This window comes from Amphiura filiformis, chromosome 13 (assembly GCF_039555335.1).
Source record: "Amphiura filiformis chromosome 13, Afil_fr2py, whole genome shotgun sequence".
Taxonomy (NCBI): Eukaryota; Metazoa; Echinodermata; class Ophiuroidea; order Amphilepidida; family Amphiuridae; genus Amphiura; species Amphiura filiformis.
In genome coordinates, this window is record NC_092640.1 from 37,986,978 (window position 1) to 38,002,130 (window position 15,153).

Here is a 15,153-nt window from a genome sequence, read left to right on the forward strand (position 1 = left end):
CGGTGAAATTGAGATTTTATACTGATTTTGTAGCTAGCGAGCCAGGCTTGATACTGGCAAAACCTTGTATTTCTATCTGCAACACTAAACCAACAGTCACCTTATTTTGACAATTGAAGTGACAAAACCTCGTATCTTATTAGATAAGGTAGAATAAACACAGCCAAATTAAAAAGTTGCCACTAGTTCCATCCCCATTTAATCAGAGCCTGATGAGTTTATAGCAAAATAATTTATATAATAATTTATTATACACTTTCCTTCAAAGGTTGATACCAAATTTGATATCAAATGTTTAATCATTGTGAGCATAGGAACCGTTGTTTGGAAATACATGCAATTTTAAAAATGACATAGGGAGTTGTATCATGTGGCAGAGCTAGCATGAGTGCCAAGAATTACGTCGCCTGAATAGGCCAGCAGGTTAATCAACCTCTACCTATCTACACGCATCTGAGAGGTCTAATTTCATTGTCAGTAAAGGTTTACCCATGCATGTCAAAATGCATATCAAATACCCCGCTCTTTTAATTGTGCGCAGGCAAGTGTACAATGATTCCTGTACCGGGTGCTTCGGGCCACATAATAAGCTGATACCATGCATTGGCTTTTGCGTGGTCAATTCGTAATTTGTCATTTTTAAAATTGCACAAATTTCCAAAATGTAGTATGCCAGCACTTTGAATGAATGTATGTGATTTTAAGGGTTATCAGCAAAATTGCCAAAGCAGAACACCCGAAAATTCATCAGAAATCAGATTTTTGCATTTTTGGAATATTATGTGCTACTGAAGTGGACAAATAGTGAACAAGAAAGAAGTTTGATAAAGACAAAATCAGGCATCAAAACAAATGCAGGCTTGAGGCTGTCGAATTTGGCACGGTAGGCCCTACAGTGCTATAGGCCTACTGAGACTCGGAACCGAGTTGAGAGTAACACCATGTTGGATTTCACAGTGGCAGATTTGAATCGGTGCATTTAATACATGGTTGATTCACCAGCGTAAGGACAAATTGTCCTTTTACGAGTGTATATACGCCCGCCGGATTAGGTTAAGAGTGCGATTCTAATCTGCTACTGCAAAATCCAGCATGATGTTAGTCTCAACTTGAGATGAGACAGACTTAAGCAGTAGGCATAGAAGATTGTACACTTTTCAGAGCAGGTTATTTACATGTTTTATGCAATACCTACCTACCTATCCTCTTCGGGCCTTGTGGCCCATAAGGCTGCAAGTTTCCTCCTCCAGCTGTCCCTGTCTCTAGCTATTGGCTTGGCTTCGTTCCATGACCTCCTCCCTAATTTCTTCCTTTCTTTTTCCACTGTCCGCCTCCATGTTGTCTTAGGGCAACCAACTCTCCCTTTGCCTTCTGGAGCCCAGGAAAGTGCTGTTATGCAGTGGCTATTATCTTCCATCCTTAGCATGTTGGCCAATCCATTTCCACCTCCTTCTTTTTACTTCTTCACTTGTCCTCTTCATTTTGGTTTTCTCTATTAAGTCATTGTTTGATATGACATAATGGCCATATAATCTTCAGTATTCTCCTGAGACATTTGAATTGGAAAGTGTCCACCTTCCTGTTATCACTATCATTGATTTTCCAAGTTTCACAGCCGTATAATAATACTGACATTACCAGTGATTTGAACAGCTGTAGTTTGGTTCCTAAAGTGAATTTTATGCAATAGAGACATATATGTGATGCGATCAAGCCAAATCAGTCGGAACTCGGCCATAATCAATTTTCAGTTTCCTATACGATAGTAAAAAGCATTTACAAAGCTGGATTTTGCAGAAAACCCCATTGAAATTTAACAACCAGTTCCAAAGATATGAGCAATTTAAGAGTTTCCAAAACAAGAGGAAACAAAAGGAAAACCTCTCTTTGTTTGGCTATATCTCAAAATCAATATTTCCGAGTTCCGACTGATTTGGCTTGATCGCATCACATATTATGATCAATAATATTGTTGATTTATTGGACGGTCCAGTTAGACAAAATATTTTTTGCAGAAAGTCACTAATAAGCAGCTGATGTGTCTGCACTTAGAGCATTTCGGAGAATAAGAATATTGACTTTGAAATAGAAATTACTGTTGTTTGATTACACTTTCTGTCCTTTTTTCACAGGGTTGTTATGATGCATTATATATGAAGATCATAGAAAATATATGGATTATTGGCGGGATAGGTATTGGAGTAGCGATATTACAGGTGAGTGAAAAAAACATTTATAATCAGAGACCAGCTAAGAAGGACAAGCCCTAGGCATACCACGAAACCTTCACAACCAGGAGTTCCCCTGGTTTTGTACGTGGTACACCAAGACAATAAGCCCAATCGCCATTCTAACTTCCGGTTTTTGAGAGCAGTTTTGGGACACTTTGACCTCTGACATATCGGGAAAATTTACGTAATTATTATTAATTTTCTTATTATTTTCACAATTTTGATCATTAAAAATACCAAATAATTAATTTATAAAACACTTATATTTTTTATATTTGTTTTAAATATTGTAAAACATTTTAGATTATATTTTGTACGTACAAAAACCCAATATTTCTGAATTTTCTGAAAGATCAAAGGACAAAGTGTCCTAAAATTGCAAAAACTGTCCTACAATGCATTGCAAACTTCCAATGCCGATTGGGCTTATTAGCAGCAAGTTCTTTGTCCAGGAGAATTTCAAGTTCCTCTAATTTTTGTCTCAAGCCCAAACATCTGACACAGCTGGGCCCTAAATCTAGCACCTTATTATTGCTCTCCTAGCGGGAAACAAGAAAATATTTATGAAGTCCTAATTGTTACCAGTTTTATCAGAAAGTTTACCCCACTATTTTACCATTTGTAATGAATTTTACCCCCCCTTAAGCCATCCACCACCCTCTGGTTAGCCCCAGGTTGCAACTAGATGCCCTAAACGGTCTTTAATGTTCAGTGGAAGTAGCAGCTAACTAATACTGAACTGTGTTGGGACCTCCCTAAGTTAGTGAGAAGTACATAGTGAGAAGGATCCGATTTGCTGGCCACTGCTCAAGAAATACAGTGAAGAGATGTAATCAAAGCTACTTCACTGGATATGGAAAAGTGAAGCTTGGGAAAACTGCCTGGACTGACCTATATTGATGTTATTAATAATGCTCTGCATGCTAACCATAGGCTTCAATCGAGTAAAAGTTTTGAGATATCTTCTCAAAATATCAAGAGCTATCTTAAGAACTACTGAACAAATACTAGGCTTGTTTGTAATCATTTTGATGCATTGTTCATGCTGATACCAAATATGGTCATGAAAATGTACAATTCTGAAATTTCTGAATTAAAAAAAAGAAGTTTGAAACTTGTCGTCATCTGCAGTCGACACCTGCTTGGAGAGAGAGTTAAGCAAGATACTGGCCTGGAATTGAAGCTACAAAGCTCCAGATAGCAAAGCAGGACAGAAAGCCATCATAGTTTGACGACAACACTCGGTTATCCATGCTGTGACTTGAGTTAATAGTTTTTGTCTTTCTTGTCTCTGTATTATAGGTACTACTGATGATCCTTTCAGTTATATTACTCAGAAATATTGAAGATGATTATGAATGATAGCCAGCCAGTAGATCAACTCAACTCATAGGTAAATATTCAACCATACCAATACTGTAACCATGTTTTTTTGCTATCGGAAGTTAAAGAACAAACGAAAAAGGAGAGAAGATGAATAAAGAAAAGAAGTCACATGGCACCCCCGGGATTCAAACCTCCGACCCATCGCATGACACGCACAAGATCACCAGTCTGTACCCACGGCGGTTTCGCTGGCCCAGCCAGCGATTCCCTGAGTATATATGACTTATTGATTGCGTCATCGCATCACACGATATCCGTGTATGCGCAGTGCTTTTCATAGTGAGCTTTAGTGAGATTGTTGTGATTTCCTATTTCTGCATAGTGACGAATATGAGATTATTATAAACCATTCCTGTTATAACTTTTGTGAGCACAATGACAAAAATGGCTTTGCACTGCAAAACAATTGACAACGTCACACTCTGTAGTCATTATAATACACACTGACTGGTTTATAATTATCTGCAATTATGGTGTACACCCCTGTGTAACAAAACACCTTTTCTTGACAAAGGAAGGGAGTCATTGGTGCTAAAATTTCAAGACAAGTGTTTTTTTTTGCCCTACTGAGCATTTCACTTTTTGGAGATACAAGGTTTTGTCACTTTAGCAACGATAAGCCTAAAGCTTCCTTACCAAAAGCCTAAAGCTTATCACCTAGGTTTCATTATCATTGAGGTATAGGACTTTTTATTTTTTTTCGGAGAAGAGCAGGTAGGGCAACTACTTGATTATATTTCTACATGTTCATACTACATACTCTGAAAATTGTGTCCGCTTTTTTAAAATCACGCTTTTGTTCCTAAAATGGGGGTTATAAGCGCCCTCAACGGGCACTCTCTCCATAGGGCTACATGTAAAGACCAGTTATAGACAAATGGCCCTAAAATAAAACGGACTCATGCGAATTTCCTCAAATTTTGCATATGATGTAGATTTAACATCTGGAATGTAGTGCAAGTGATGTCTTTGCTGCTCTTCTAAATTCATTTTTAAAATGTCCGCCCCAGACCAAGGCGCTTACTTAACCAATATTGTATGTTCCTCTTTTTTTTCATTGCAGCTGCAGATAGATGGTGCATCATTTTTAACATCTCCAAGACTCCATAATAGCATTACTATGGTTTCTACTATTGTGAATAATGTCGTCAGTCAACTCCGTATGTGTAGATTGTAGAATTATATGTGCAGTAAGTCGTCAACTAGCTATAACTAGTCTGTCGGTCAGTCAGTCAAACTTCGGTTGATTATAGGGTTAATTACTATATGATATTCTGATCAGTGAAAATAGGTGCATGTTAATATTTTTATGTTCAGTTTTGCTTAGTGATCCGTTGCAATATGATTTGGATGACTTGGAAGAATATTTTGGGAGGAACTGTTTTAAAAAGTTCTCAAAACTTCCTGGTTTAGCTGTGGTGGTCTACAGTGTACGTCCCGTGGATCTTCAGTGCCAACTGATGTTACTCCTATTAACCAGCGTCATCAGAATCATTGATATGTCTCTAAATAAGTGATATTCCTAATGCAATACAGTTTTGGCAATTGGTGTAATTGAACTCTGACCTATTGGGAAAATTGCTTTTTTGTGAAATAAAATTTTGTTTAAAATGTTAAAACAGAAGCAAAAATATTGTGATTTCACAAATTAATTATCTAAAATATTTTTTAATGATAACATTATTGTGATTTCACAAATTAATTATCTAAAATATTTTTTACATTTTTACAATAATATTAATCATTAAAGCAATTTTCCTGAGAGGTCGGAGTTCATCTGTACCAAAACCTTGCCACAATGAATTGTGAGGGTGAAATTTGATATTGCTTATTGGTGCAGGAGATAGAGGGTGTAGAATTAATTACCCACCTGGAGAGGAGCATAACATGGAAGAGGAACCTACAGGAGTGAGTGGATTCAACCCAAATAGCAGGCATGTCAAATCACAGAAAAAGCACCCAATTTTTCTCCTCACCATTGGTATCTATGCGATTTGAAGCAGTCATAAGTTGCAGGAAATCATTAAAAGTGGCCCAATTGGGATAACTTGGTAACCCTGTGGATTTATTCTCAAGATTTTTATAATCAAAGCTGTGATTTAGCAAGTAATAGTATGCATTATATGCACAGAGTAATAAACCCCTGCCATATGCTTCAGTTGGACTTTTTATATGCCTGCTTATAACCATACCATGGCATGGGCTGTATTGCAGAGCATTTTGCAACTACAGCCTACTGTAAAAGTAGAAATTTTCGCACGATAAATTTTTCGTGCTTGGCCAAGTTTGAACTGTTTCCCTGGTTTATAAATTTGCGATTCAAAGTTTCCTTACATTAACCTAAACACAAAAGGAATATATTTGCATGTTGTTATTTTCATGGTAGCAGCTTGGAACGCAAAAGCGCGAAAATAAATCGAGCGCAAAAATTTCCACTTTTACATTATTACTACAACTCTCAAAATGTGTGCAATATAACAATATGCAACTTTAAAATTTGAAGGGTGAATGATGCAGGGTGTTTTACAAAATGGACCCTGTGTCATGTTGGTTTTATCGGATGTAGGGTCAACTTACCTATTTTCATTGATCAGTTTTAGGTATATCACTTAGCATTGCTTTTGGTTTTCTCAGATTCCAAGTCTTTATGCTGCAGAAGTAGTTATCATAATTTTTCAGGCATCTAGTTGCTGCATATCGAGTATGATGTGTCCACAACAACCATAGTCGACTGGTTGATTTTTTTGCCTGTACTTTCAGAGTTTCTTATTTGCTATATACATGTATATGGACATAAAGTGCATGTACGTAGCACTCCGGGTAGGAATTAATGCTTATGACATTCATGAAATGTGAACAATTATGAAAATTTCTATACAATGTGTTCATAACAATGCAATGATGAATTTGGATGGGCATTAATATCGGGCCAATAAAGGGTCAGTTTGTACCAACCTGGTTATAGTCATGCTGAAATCGCAACGATAATAATGATTGTAGCATGATTTGAATCTGACTGTAAACCTATGTGAATTGTGTATTCAGATTATTTGCTGATTTTTTTTTTTTAAAAGGTAAATGTTTCTAATTTTGGACCATAAAAATAGAATCTACATCAGTAATCGCTGTCAACAAGAAATCGCTTTCAAGTTACAGGACCATACAATTCTGGACCAATTTTATTTGTGTGTTTTATGTATAGTTTATCATTTTCCCCAACTATATCGTGCAGTGATTAGTTATACTCGCTGCGAAGTTGCACACATGACGCAGGAACAGATAGCGTTCTTAGATTGTGTATGCAATATTCCGAGTAAGGTGCCCCATAATTGTTTAATTGGCAGAAAATATAGTTAATTTTTTTTTCAAATCTGTTAATTTTTTGAATACACCTTTCACTATAAAGCAATTGCTAAGTGAGTGCATGATACCATTCTTTAACTGAACTATTTCTGGGACACACTGTAGCTTTCTTCTCTGTACTTATTTCACTCATTGTTTTGTGTAGTAGTTGTAGTATTTGAAATATTTATATCAAGTTTTTCGAGAACAAGGTACTTTTTTATAAAGTTAAATACATTGTATTTGTATGTATTATAAACCTCTAACCACGAAATGTTAAACAGATATGTCTTAATTTTGTACATTTTTTCAAGAAAAGTTGTTTTTAAAGGTATTTGAAATTTCAATTCTCGATACTATATTCATGTAGTAACCGATGCGAGTTCTGAGGCTTCATAATGTAGGAATATATCGTCACTGGGCGGGAAAAAGATCATGTACTTTTTGCCCTTGAACATGGATGAAGCAAAGCATTCAATATAAAGTCTACACCTACAAGGCTTTATCCATTTTCAAGGGCCAAAAGTAAATGAGGTGTTTTCTGCATGTACGTTTGGCCCTTGAACATGGATAAAGCAACCTCTTCAATATAAAGTCTACACCTACATGTATAATGCTTTATCCATGTTCAAGGGCCTAAAGTACATATGAGGTTTTTCCCGCCCAGTGACGATATTGAATTCTTAATTTATGTACTTTTTCGTTACCCAAGTATGTTTTTACGAGAAAAATAGCGAGGCAATCAGAGAAAATGTTTGAAGTAGTATCAGAAATGACATGCTGTTTTTCCATAAATTCCTAATAATTAGGAACAAATTATGGCATTGTCTTAAATTGGCAAGCACTGGTCTTGATTATTGTATTATTATTTTTTGAATTAATAATACATTTAAAATATTTGTAAGCATGGATAAAATATGAATATTGGAACAGAATTTTAAACCAACTTTTGGAAACATAAATTTGTGCTAATGTGATGTCGTAATGAGACAGTGTCAATGTTTTGTATTAGTAACATTGAGACAGCAAGGCCTTGCTAGCAGGTGTGCCGTCTTAATGACTTGTACCCACCGTCCAATTTGGCACTAAGGCACTTCATCTGTTACCTGAATTGACAGCCATATCTTTCACAGTTTGAGTGACCTTTCACACAAGCCACTTCTACAGAGAATGCCACTCTCTTTATTATTTCAATTTTCCTACTCTAATGCATGTGTACTACCATATATATTATGTACACTAATCAAGTTCACTATAAAAGTACCTATATATAGTTGGTTCCAGTCTTGGAAAAAAATGTTGGCACACTTTGCCCTGTCTTTTGGTATATCTCTGCCCCCTTGCTTTCCCAATTCAATGTTGCACAAAGCCATGTGGTCAACAAGTCTATGAGACACATGTTGAAAGATGGGAGTGGGGAAAGTGAGATACAGGGGGAGTCTGTGCTTCACATAATTATATTGCATGCATCTTTCACTTGTCTCTCCAATTTTGATAACTACGATAAGGCATGCATTGCAATTTTTTAGTGCAAATGTACCAACTATTTTTTGTTCCAGAACTGTAGTTCATAATTGGTTCCATCCGTAACATTTGTGACATTCGCAGTGTCTTAGTGCCTAGGAAGTAAGGTACTGATCTCAAGTGGTCAGGGGTACAAACATAATCTACCAAAAATAAAACCCTACATTTTATCAAGGGCACATTTGTATTACCATACCATAGATATATCTTTGCAAATTATGTCATTATTTTTTGGTAATATGCTGCAACTTTTCTAGACTAAAAGAGTATTATGATAGTGGTTTATAAAAAGTAAATGTGAAAATGATGCAGGTTTAGAAATAACGAATTGTAGTCTTTAGGACTAGCTATTCTTAACCCCCGGAGCACTACCTGCCGATCTAACGTTGCTTCTGATTGGTCAATTACATGATATCTTTCCTTTAATCACCAATCAGAATGGAGCTTTACAAATAATTCACCCCAATTTTTTTGTGTGGTGAAATTATTCTAACAATGTTGCTGCTTGGTCCAATTGATAATGAAAACTTCTTTTTGTCCAATTGGCAGGTAGTTCTCATGGGGTCAAATGATGTCACTCCATTATAATATTGGGCTATTCCAGTTGAAATCCATCCCCTTATGGAAGACATGACCTTTATCGTCCACACAGGGAGCGTAAATTTCTCAAATGGGGTTACTTAAATTGGTGATTCCATTTGAAATCTACAATCCAGGGCCTCAAATTTGTCTTGGTTTACGAGAATCAGAATTCATCATAGTCGCTGCACTTACTGCAGATTCAATGAGAGAAGTTGATTCTCGCAACCGAATCTTTTACGAGAATCATTACAAGAATCGATTCTGTGATTCTCGTCAAAATCCAGGCCCTGTAACCCCTCTGGGAGATGAAGATCATGTCAGTGGGGGGATAAATTTCAACTGGAATAAGCCATTGTTTGTAGAGTGCTATGTTCTCATGCTTAGAATGCGATTGTGATGGAGTTGAGATAGGGTAGACCTTTTATACAAAGCAAATAGACAAACTAGACCTCAAATTTTGTAAAAAGGAATATTTTAATATAGACCATTTCCTTTTTAGTACCAAACATACTATAGAGACCCGCAGGTGTTTATTTTTTTTTTGTTTTGGTATCATAAACATTCTTCAACTCAAACTGAATAAGTTTTTGATTCCTATCTCTTTCATTTGAATATTTTTTCCAGCTCAGCTTTCAAAATTTTATGTTGAAAACGATAATCTAGTGCTTTCGAGAATAAATTTTATTTATTTATAGAATGCGTTCGAAACAAAAATCGATAGGTCAGAATTGTTATAGCAAAATGTATTTTTTTTGTTTTGTTTTACGACATGTGTTAAGAATGTATGACAGCATGTGAATTAGTGTATTTGTTGGTGTAAAGTAACGATGTAAAAAAATAGTACAAAAAATGTAAAAACTACTTTTTCTTGTATGTATATTTTGTATTTTAACATGTGATGCATTTTTCTTGCCTATAGCTCAGTCTAGAACAGGGTTCAAAATAGAGCCTAGTCAGTTCTAGAGTGTTTATTTAGTTTGGACAAATTTGCATATGTGATGTGATCAAGCAAAATCAGTCGGAAATCGGAAATATTGAGTTTAAGATATAGCCAAACAAAGGAAATTTTTTTCCTATTGTTTGGAAACTCTTTTTAACTGTTCATATATTTTAAACTGGTTGTCCAATTACAATGGGGTTTGCTGCAAAATGCAGCTTTGCAAATGCTTGTTACAATCCAATAAAAAACTGAAAATTGAATGTGAATGTCTTCAGACTGATTTTACCTGATCTCGCCACATATTTGGTGATCCACATCTCAAGAAATTGATTGGTGTTATAACCCCATGGGCACTACTGGCCGCATTATCGCCCTCTAAGGACTATTATGATTGGTTACAAACAGGGCTATATCGTGCATTGATCCAATCAGAGATATGGTAAGAATAGTCAGTAGGGCTGTAGGGGATTAAACTTTAAGTAGGTTAAGAGATCTAAAAGCTCTGTAGTGATTGGTTACTCGGATGACTGTATCACATAATTAACCAATAAGAGACACTGTTAAGATTAAGGCTGTATTTTAAGAGATTCATTTTAGTTTTGGACTTAAATTTGAATCCAACTATATTGTGCTCAAACATTGATTTGAAGTACTTTGTTATCTTTTTTTTTTTTTACAAACCTTTGTGGTTTCAAATGACTGAAAGTTTTGGACAGATTCTGGTGCAATTTGCATCAGGCTTGTGTACTTTCCAGAAGCTCTGACCCTATGTTAACAGACTAGTATAACTGAATCATATAGCGTGATTGGTCAATTTTCTGAAGCAAATGTCACATTCATGCACACAGATGGGCCAATTGTATTTCACAGCATTGCAAGATTGCACAACGCCCTCGTTGCATCCAATGCCACATGCTGTATCCACGAAATACTTCTGAACATAAACAAGATTTTTGGTTATATTTTGTTCAGTTTCATTTCATGTTGATCTCAAAGAAGAGATAATGAAATGCTCTTAAATAGTTTATCATATCAATGTGCTTGAGTCTGTAACTAAAAGAGGCTAATACTCATAATGGGCTATGCCAGTTGAAATCCATCCACCCCCTATGGAAGATATGACCTGTATCTCCCACACAGGGAGTGTGAATTTCAAATGGGGTTTCCCAAATGGGTAACTCCATTTGAAATCTACACTCCCTGCATGGGAGATTAAGGTCATGTGTTCCATGGGGTAGGATGGATTTCAAGTGGAATAACCCAAGCTGTTACTCGAACTTCTATTAAATTACCTTTTTGTACTTTAGTCAGAAATTCGTATATCATACTGAATTTATAATGAATTTTGAGCCTATTACACAGACATATTTTACCTTCATTTGGACATATTATCTGTACAGTGTACACTATTTCCTCATTGGAAGTAGCCTATTAATCATGGAATACACACAAATTTAATTATATCATCACAAATGGTATTTTTCTATATGTTCTGTTAACTATGATATTTAATAAATATACCTATAGAACTACATCTATTCTTGTAGAAATTGCCAGTAATTTGTATGGAGCCCTTAATGAGTTTCAAGTTTGTATCAAGAAAGTTAAACAAAGTAAAACATGCATTTCTGAAATTGTAACTAAAGCCATGTAACTTACAACTCTGTAACTATAGTTGATTATAGTTATAGTTGAAAATACTGTATAGCCTGATATTTTAGTAGTGTTAATTTTGATCTATTCTTGTAGAATTAACAGTAATTTGTTTGGAGCCCCTATATATATAATTTAAAGGAGTTTCAAGTTTGTATTGAGAAGGTTAAACAAAAATGGAAAATGTGAAGACATTTATTTGAAATTGTAACTCAAGCCATGTAACTTACAACTCTTATGTAACTATAGCTGATCATAGTTATAGTTGAAAATACTTATTGAGGTTATACCTGAATAGGTTATTCCATTTGAATTCTACACCCCTATGTCTTCCATAGGGGTCTATGAATTGGATGTATGAACTGGAATAACCTACAATCCCGGACATAAGTCGTTCGAACACTTGTGTCATAGTAGGACTGTTTGAGACCGTATTTCTGATATACTTGACATATTAAAATGTCGCTTTCTTTGACGTGAAGTCTGAACCATTTCCTACTACTACAACCCTCCCCTGCCCCACCAATCAATGTTGGATGTTTCTAGGGTTCATGACCAAAAAACAACCAACAACATTGATAAGGGGGAATGGGGGCATATTTGAGGTACCCATGTTAAAGTGTTCGAACAATTATGACCGGGATTGTATTTGCGATGTCAAAAATATAACATCTAAAATTGGTTTTTGGCTCATATCTTTAAAACGAAAGCAGGTATTACAACCAAATTTGGCACACGTTATCACAATGATATGCCTCATGTTTTTTGAATTGGACAGCATGATATTGATTAAATTAAGGGAACGGTCAATGAAAATGTGTCACACACCATGTAAACCTATGTGAAACTGTTCTATTTTCAAGAGTGTTTTGCCTTCCAATTTAAAATGATTTAGTAGAATTTAATAATTTTTTCAGATATTATTCCTGAAAGTAAGAACTTTATATAAACAATAATATTTTCTATGCGGGATCTTTATATTTTAGGGATCGGTCAATATAAATATTGAATATTATAGGTTTTTTAATGTACATTAGGCACTTTTTTTTATGAGAAAAGACCACATTTTGATATTAAGTGTTAAAAAGAAATCATTTTCATTGCAAATATATTTCAATTGTGTACAATTTAATAAATATTCGATATTAAATGCCAAACTTTGTGCTAAATTGATCACTGATTGGGCCACTGGAAGTGAATTACCGCAGAGGCAAGATTTATCTTCAGTAGATAGCAGGGTTTATCTTCAGTAGATAGCAAACACTGCACAACCTGTACGTTTTTGGTTCGTGATCAGTAGAGTACAATCATTTCGCCCCATATAAACAGAAAGCCAGAGATTCACAGACGGAGGCGACACCCCAAGCAATGTGTTTTGGGAATGTATCCTCAATTCAAATATTAAAGTGAAAAACAAAACAATCAACGTGCATTTTCAAGAAATTTGATGTAAATTTGATGTAAATGTCAAAATCCAAAATATTAATACATCTTATTCAGACAAAGTTACTTAATGACTCATCATTAAAAATGAAAAAAAAACTGTAAAAATATATCCATTTACTTTTGATTATTTTATTCAACAGTGTTAAAGCAATTTAATGTGTAAATGAGAGGGGACGACAATGACAATGTTTAACACTAGAGGAAGTTTTGGATGAGAAAACGGACATTTTGATGAGAAACGGCCAAAATGGTGAGAATTTAAATTTTCTCATTCTTTTGGATGAGAAACTTCCTGCTGTATGTGTCAATCATTATTGTCTTATTAAAACTGGTGAGAATTACTAATCCCCACTGAGCTCAAAATAAACATCATTATTTTCTCATCCAAAAGAATGAGAAAATTTAAATTCTCACCATTTTGGCCGTTTCTCATCAAAATGTCCGTTTTCTCATCCAAAACTTCCTCTAGTGTAAGTTGTCATACAGACCAAAAATCACATCATCATCATCATCATCATCATCATCATCATCATCATCATCATCATCATCATCATCATCATCATCATCATCATCATCATAAATACATACATAGGCCTTATCATACGTAGGTCTGGGCATACGTAATTATTTATTTATTTATCATTCAAACATACAACAAATCCATATGCGAGTTAACGATCATAACGAATTCCTTCACAATCACTATATGTAGCAAGTCCTTCATTCAGTCTCGTTCCAAAACTAAGTCTAATCGTGAAATTTAAATAGACTGTATGGACTTTGCATTTTAGGATGCGCATTACATGACGATAAGCCAACGGTATACCATACGCAAATCAATCCATACCATCGATAATCCGCTACTGTTAAAGATTTGATCATAGTGATTTCTAATATTCTATGAATATGGTGGTATATCGTTAACTTACGTGTTTATGGTGTACAAATCGACACAATATTTTCACAACAATGTGGATTACCGATATGATCATTTCAGAAATTAATTTTTTTAGCGCAATATTGTCAATTTAAATAACATGATTAATATGACACTTCTCAATGAACAAAACAAAACCAAAACCACTGGCCTTCAATAGCTCAATCGGTTAGAGCGCTCTTGATATGCAGATAACGGGGCGGGTTCGAATCAATCCAAGTATATTTTTCCTATTTATTAATTGTTATAAATATTTCAGGAAAATTTTCTTTCAAATCACTTTGCAGAGCAACTGTTGTCAAACTCTTTTTTTTTCAACTAAAATGTAAAATGTCACTATTATGCACAGTTTATTGTGTCTTCTTAGTATTTTAGGCAGATTCTCCTATACTCCGTTTGTTGTGCTATAAGTTAATATGTTGTTTCAAGAAGATGACTCATATTTTCCTGTGATTTATCCCTAAATCATGGACTATACATTTACCATGTTTACTAGTATTCATCCTTATGATCACCAGGACCTACAAGGATATGAATTTGAAAACATCTCCTTGCGCATTTACACATAGATTTTCTTAGAATGTGAATTTGCATGGTTTTTATGGTCTGGTATACATTTTCATTGACCGTTCCCTTAATTTACAATATTTAATACTGGCCATTTTATAAAACTGAGAATATATTATTGTGATAAAACGTGCCAAATTTGGTTGTAATAGCTGCTTCCGTTTTAAAGATATGAGCCAAAAACCAATTTTAGATGATTTTTTTTGGACATCGCCAATACAATCCCGGACATAAGTCGTTCGAACACTTGTGTCATAGTAGGACTGTTTGAGACCGTATTTCTGATATACTTGACATATTAAAATGTCGCTTTCTTTGACGTGAAGTCTGAACCATTTCCTACTACTACAACCCTCCCCCCTTCCCCACCAATCAATGTTGGATGTTTCTAGGGGTTCATGACCAAAAAAACAACCAACAACATTGATAAGGGGGAATGGGGGCATATTTGAGGTACCCATGTTAAAGTGTTCGAACAATTATGACCGGGATTGTAGTTTTCCAAAATATTACTAAACAGGATAGAAGTGTTTTTAGACTTTGCC

General features: G+C 35.0%; 1 protein-coding gene across 1 annotated transcript in view; it reads left to right on the forward strand.

Moving 5' to 3' along the window:
• Nucleotides 1-12,028, forward strand: part of LOC140168303 (CD151 antigen-like) — a 91,968-nt gene extending 79,940 nt beyond the window's left edge. The window contains exons 8-10 of the mRNA XM_072191657.1: nt 2,133-2,216; nt 3,534-3,624; nt 4,681-12,028. Coding sequence (XP_072047758.1) covers nt 2,133-2,216; nt 3,534-3,593 — 144 coding nt within the window. The 3' untranslated portion in view covers nt 3,594-3,624; nt 4,681-12,028. The remainder of the gene's footprint in view (nt 1-2,132; nt 2,217-3,533; nt 3,625-4,680) is intronic.
• Nucleotides 12,029-15,153: the final 3,125 nt, after the last annotated feature.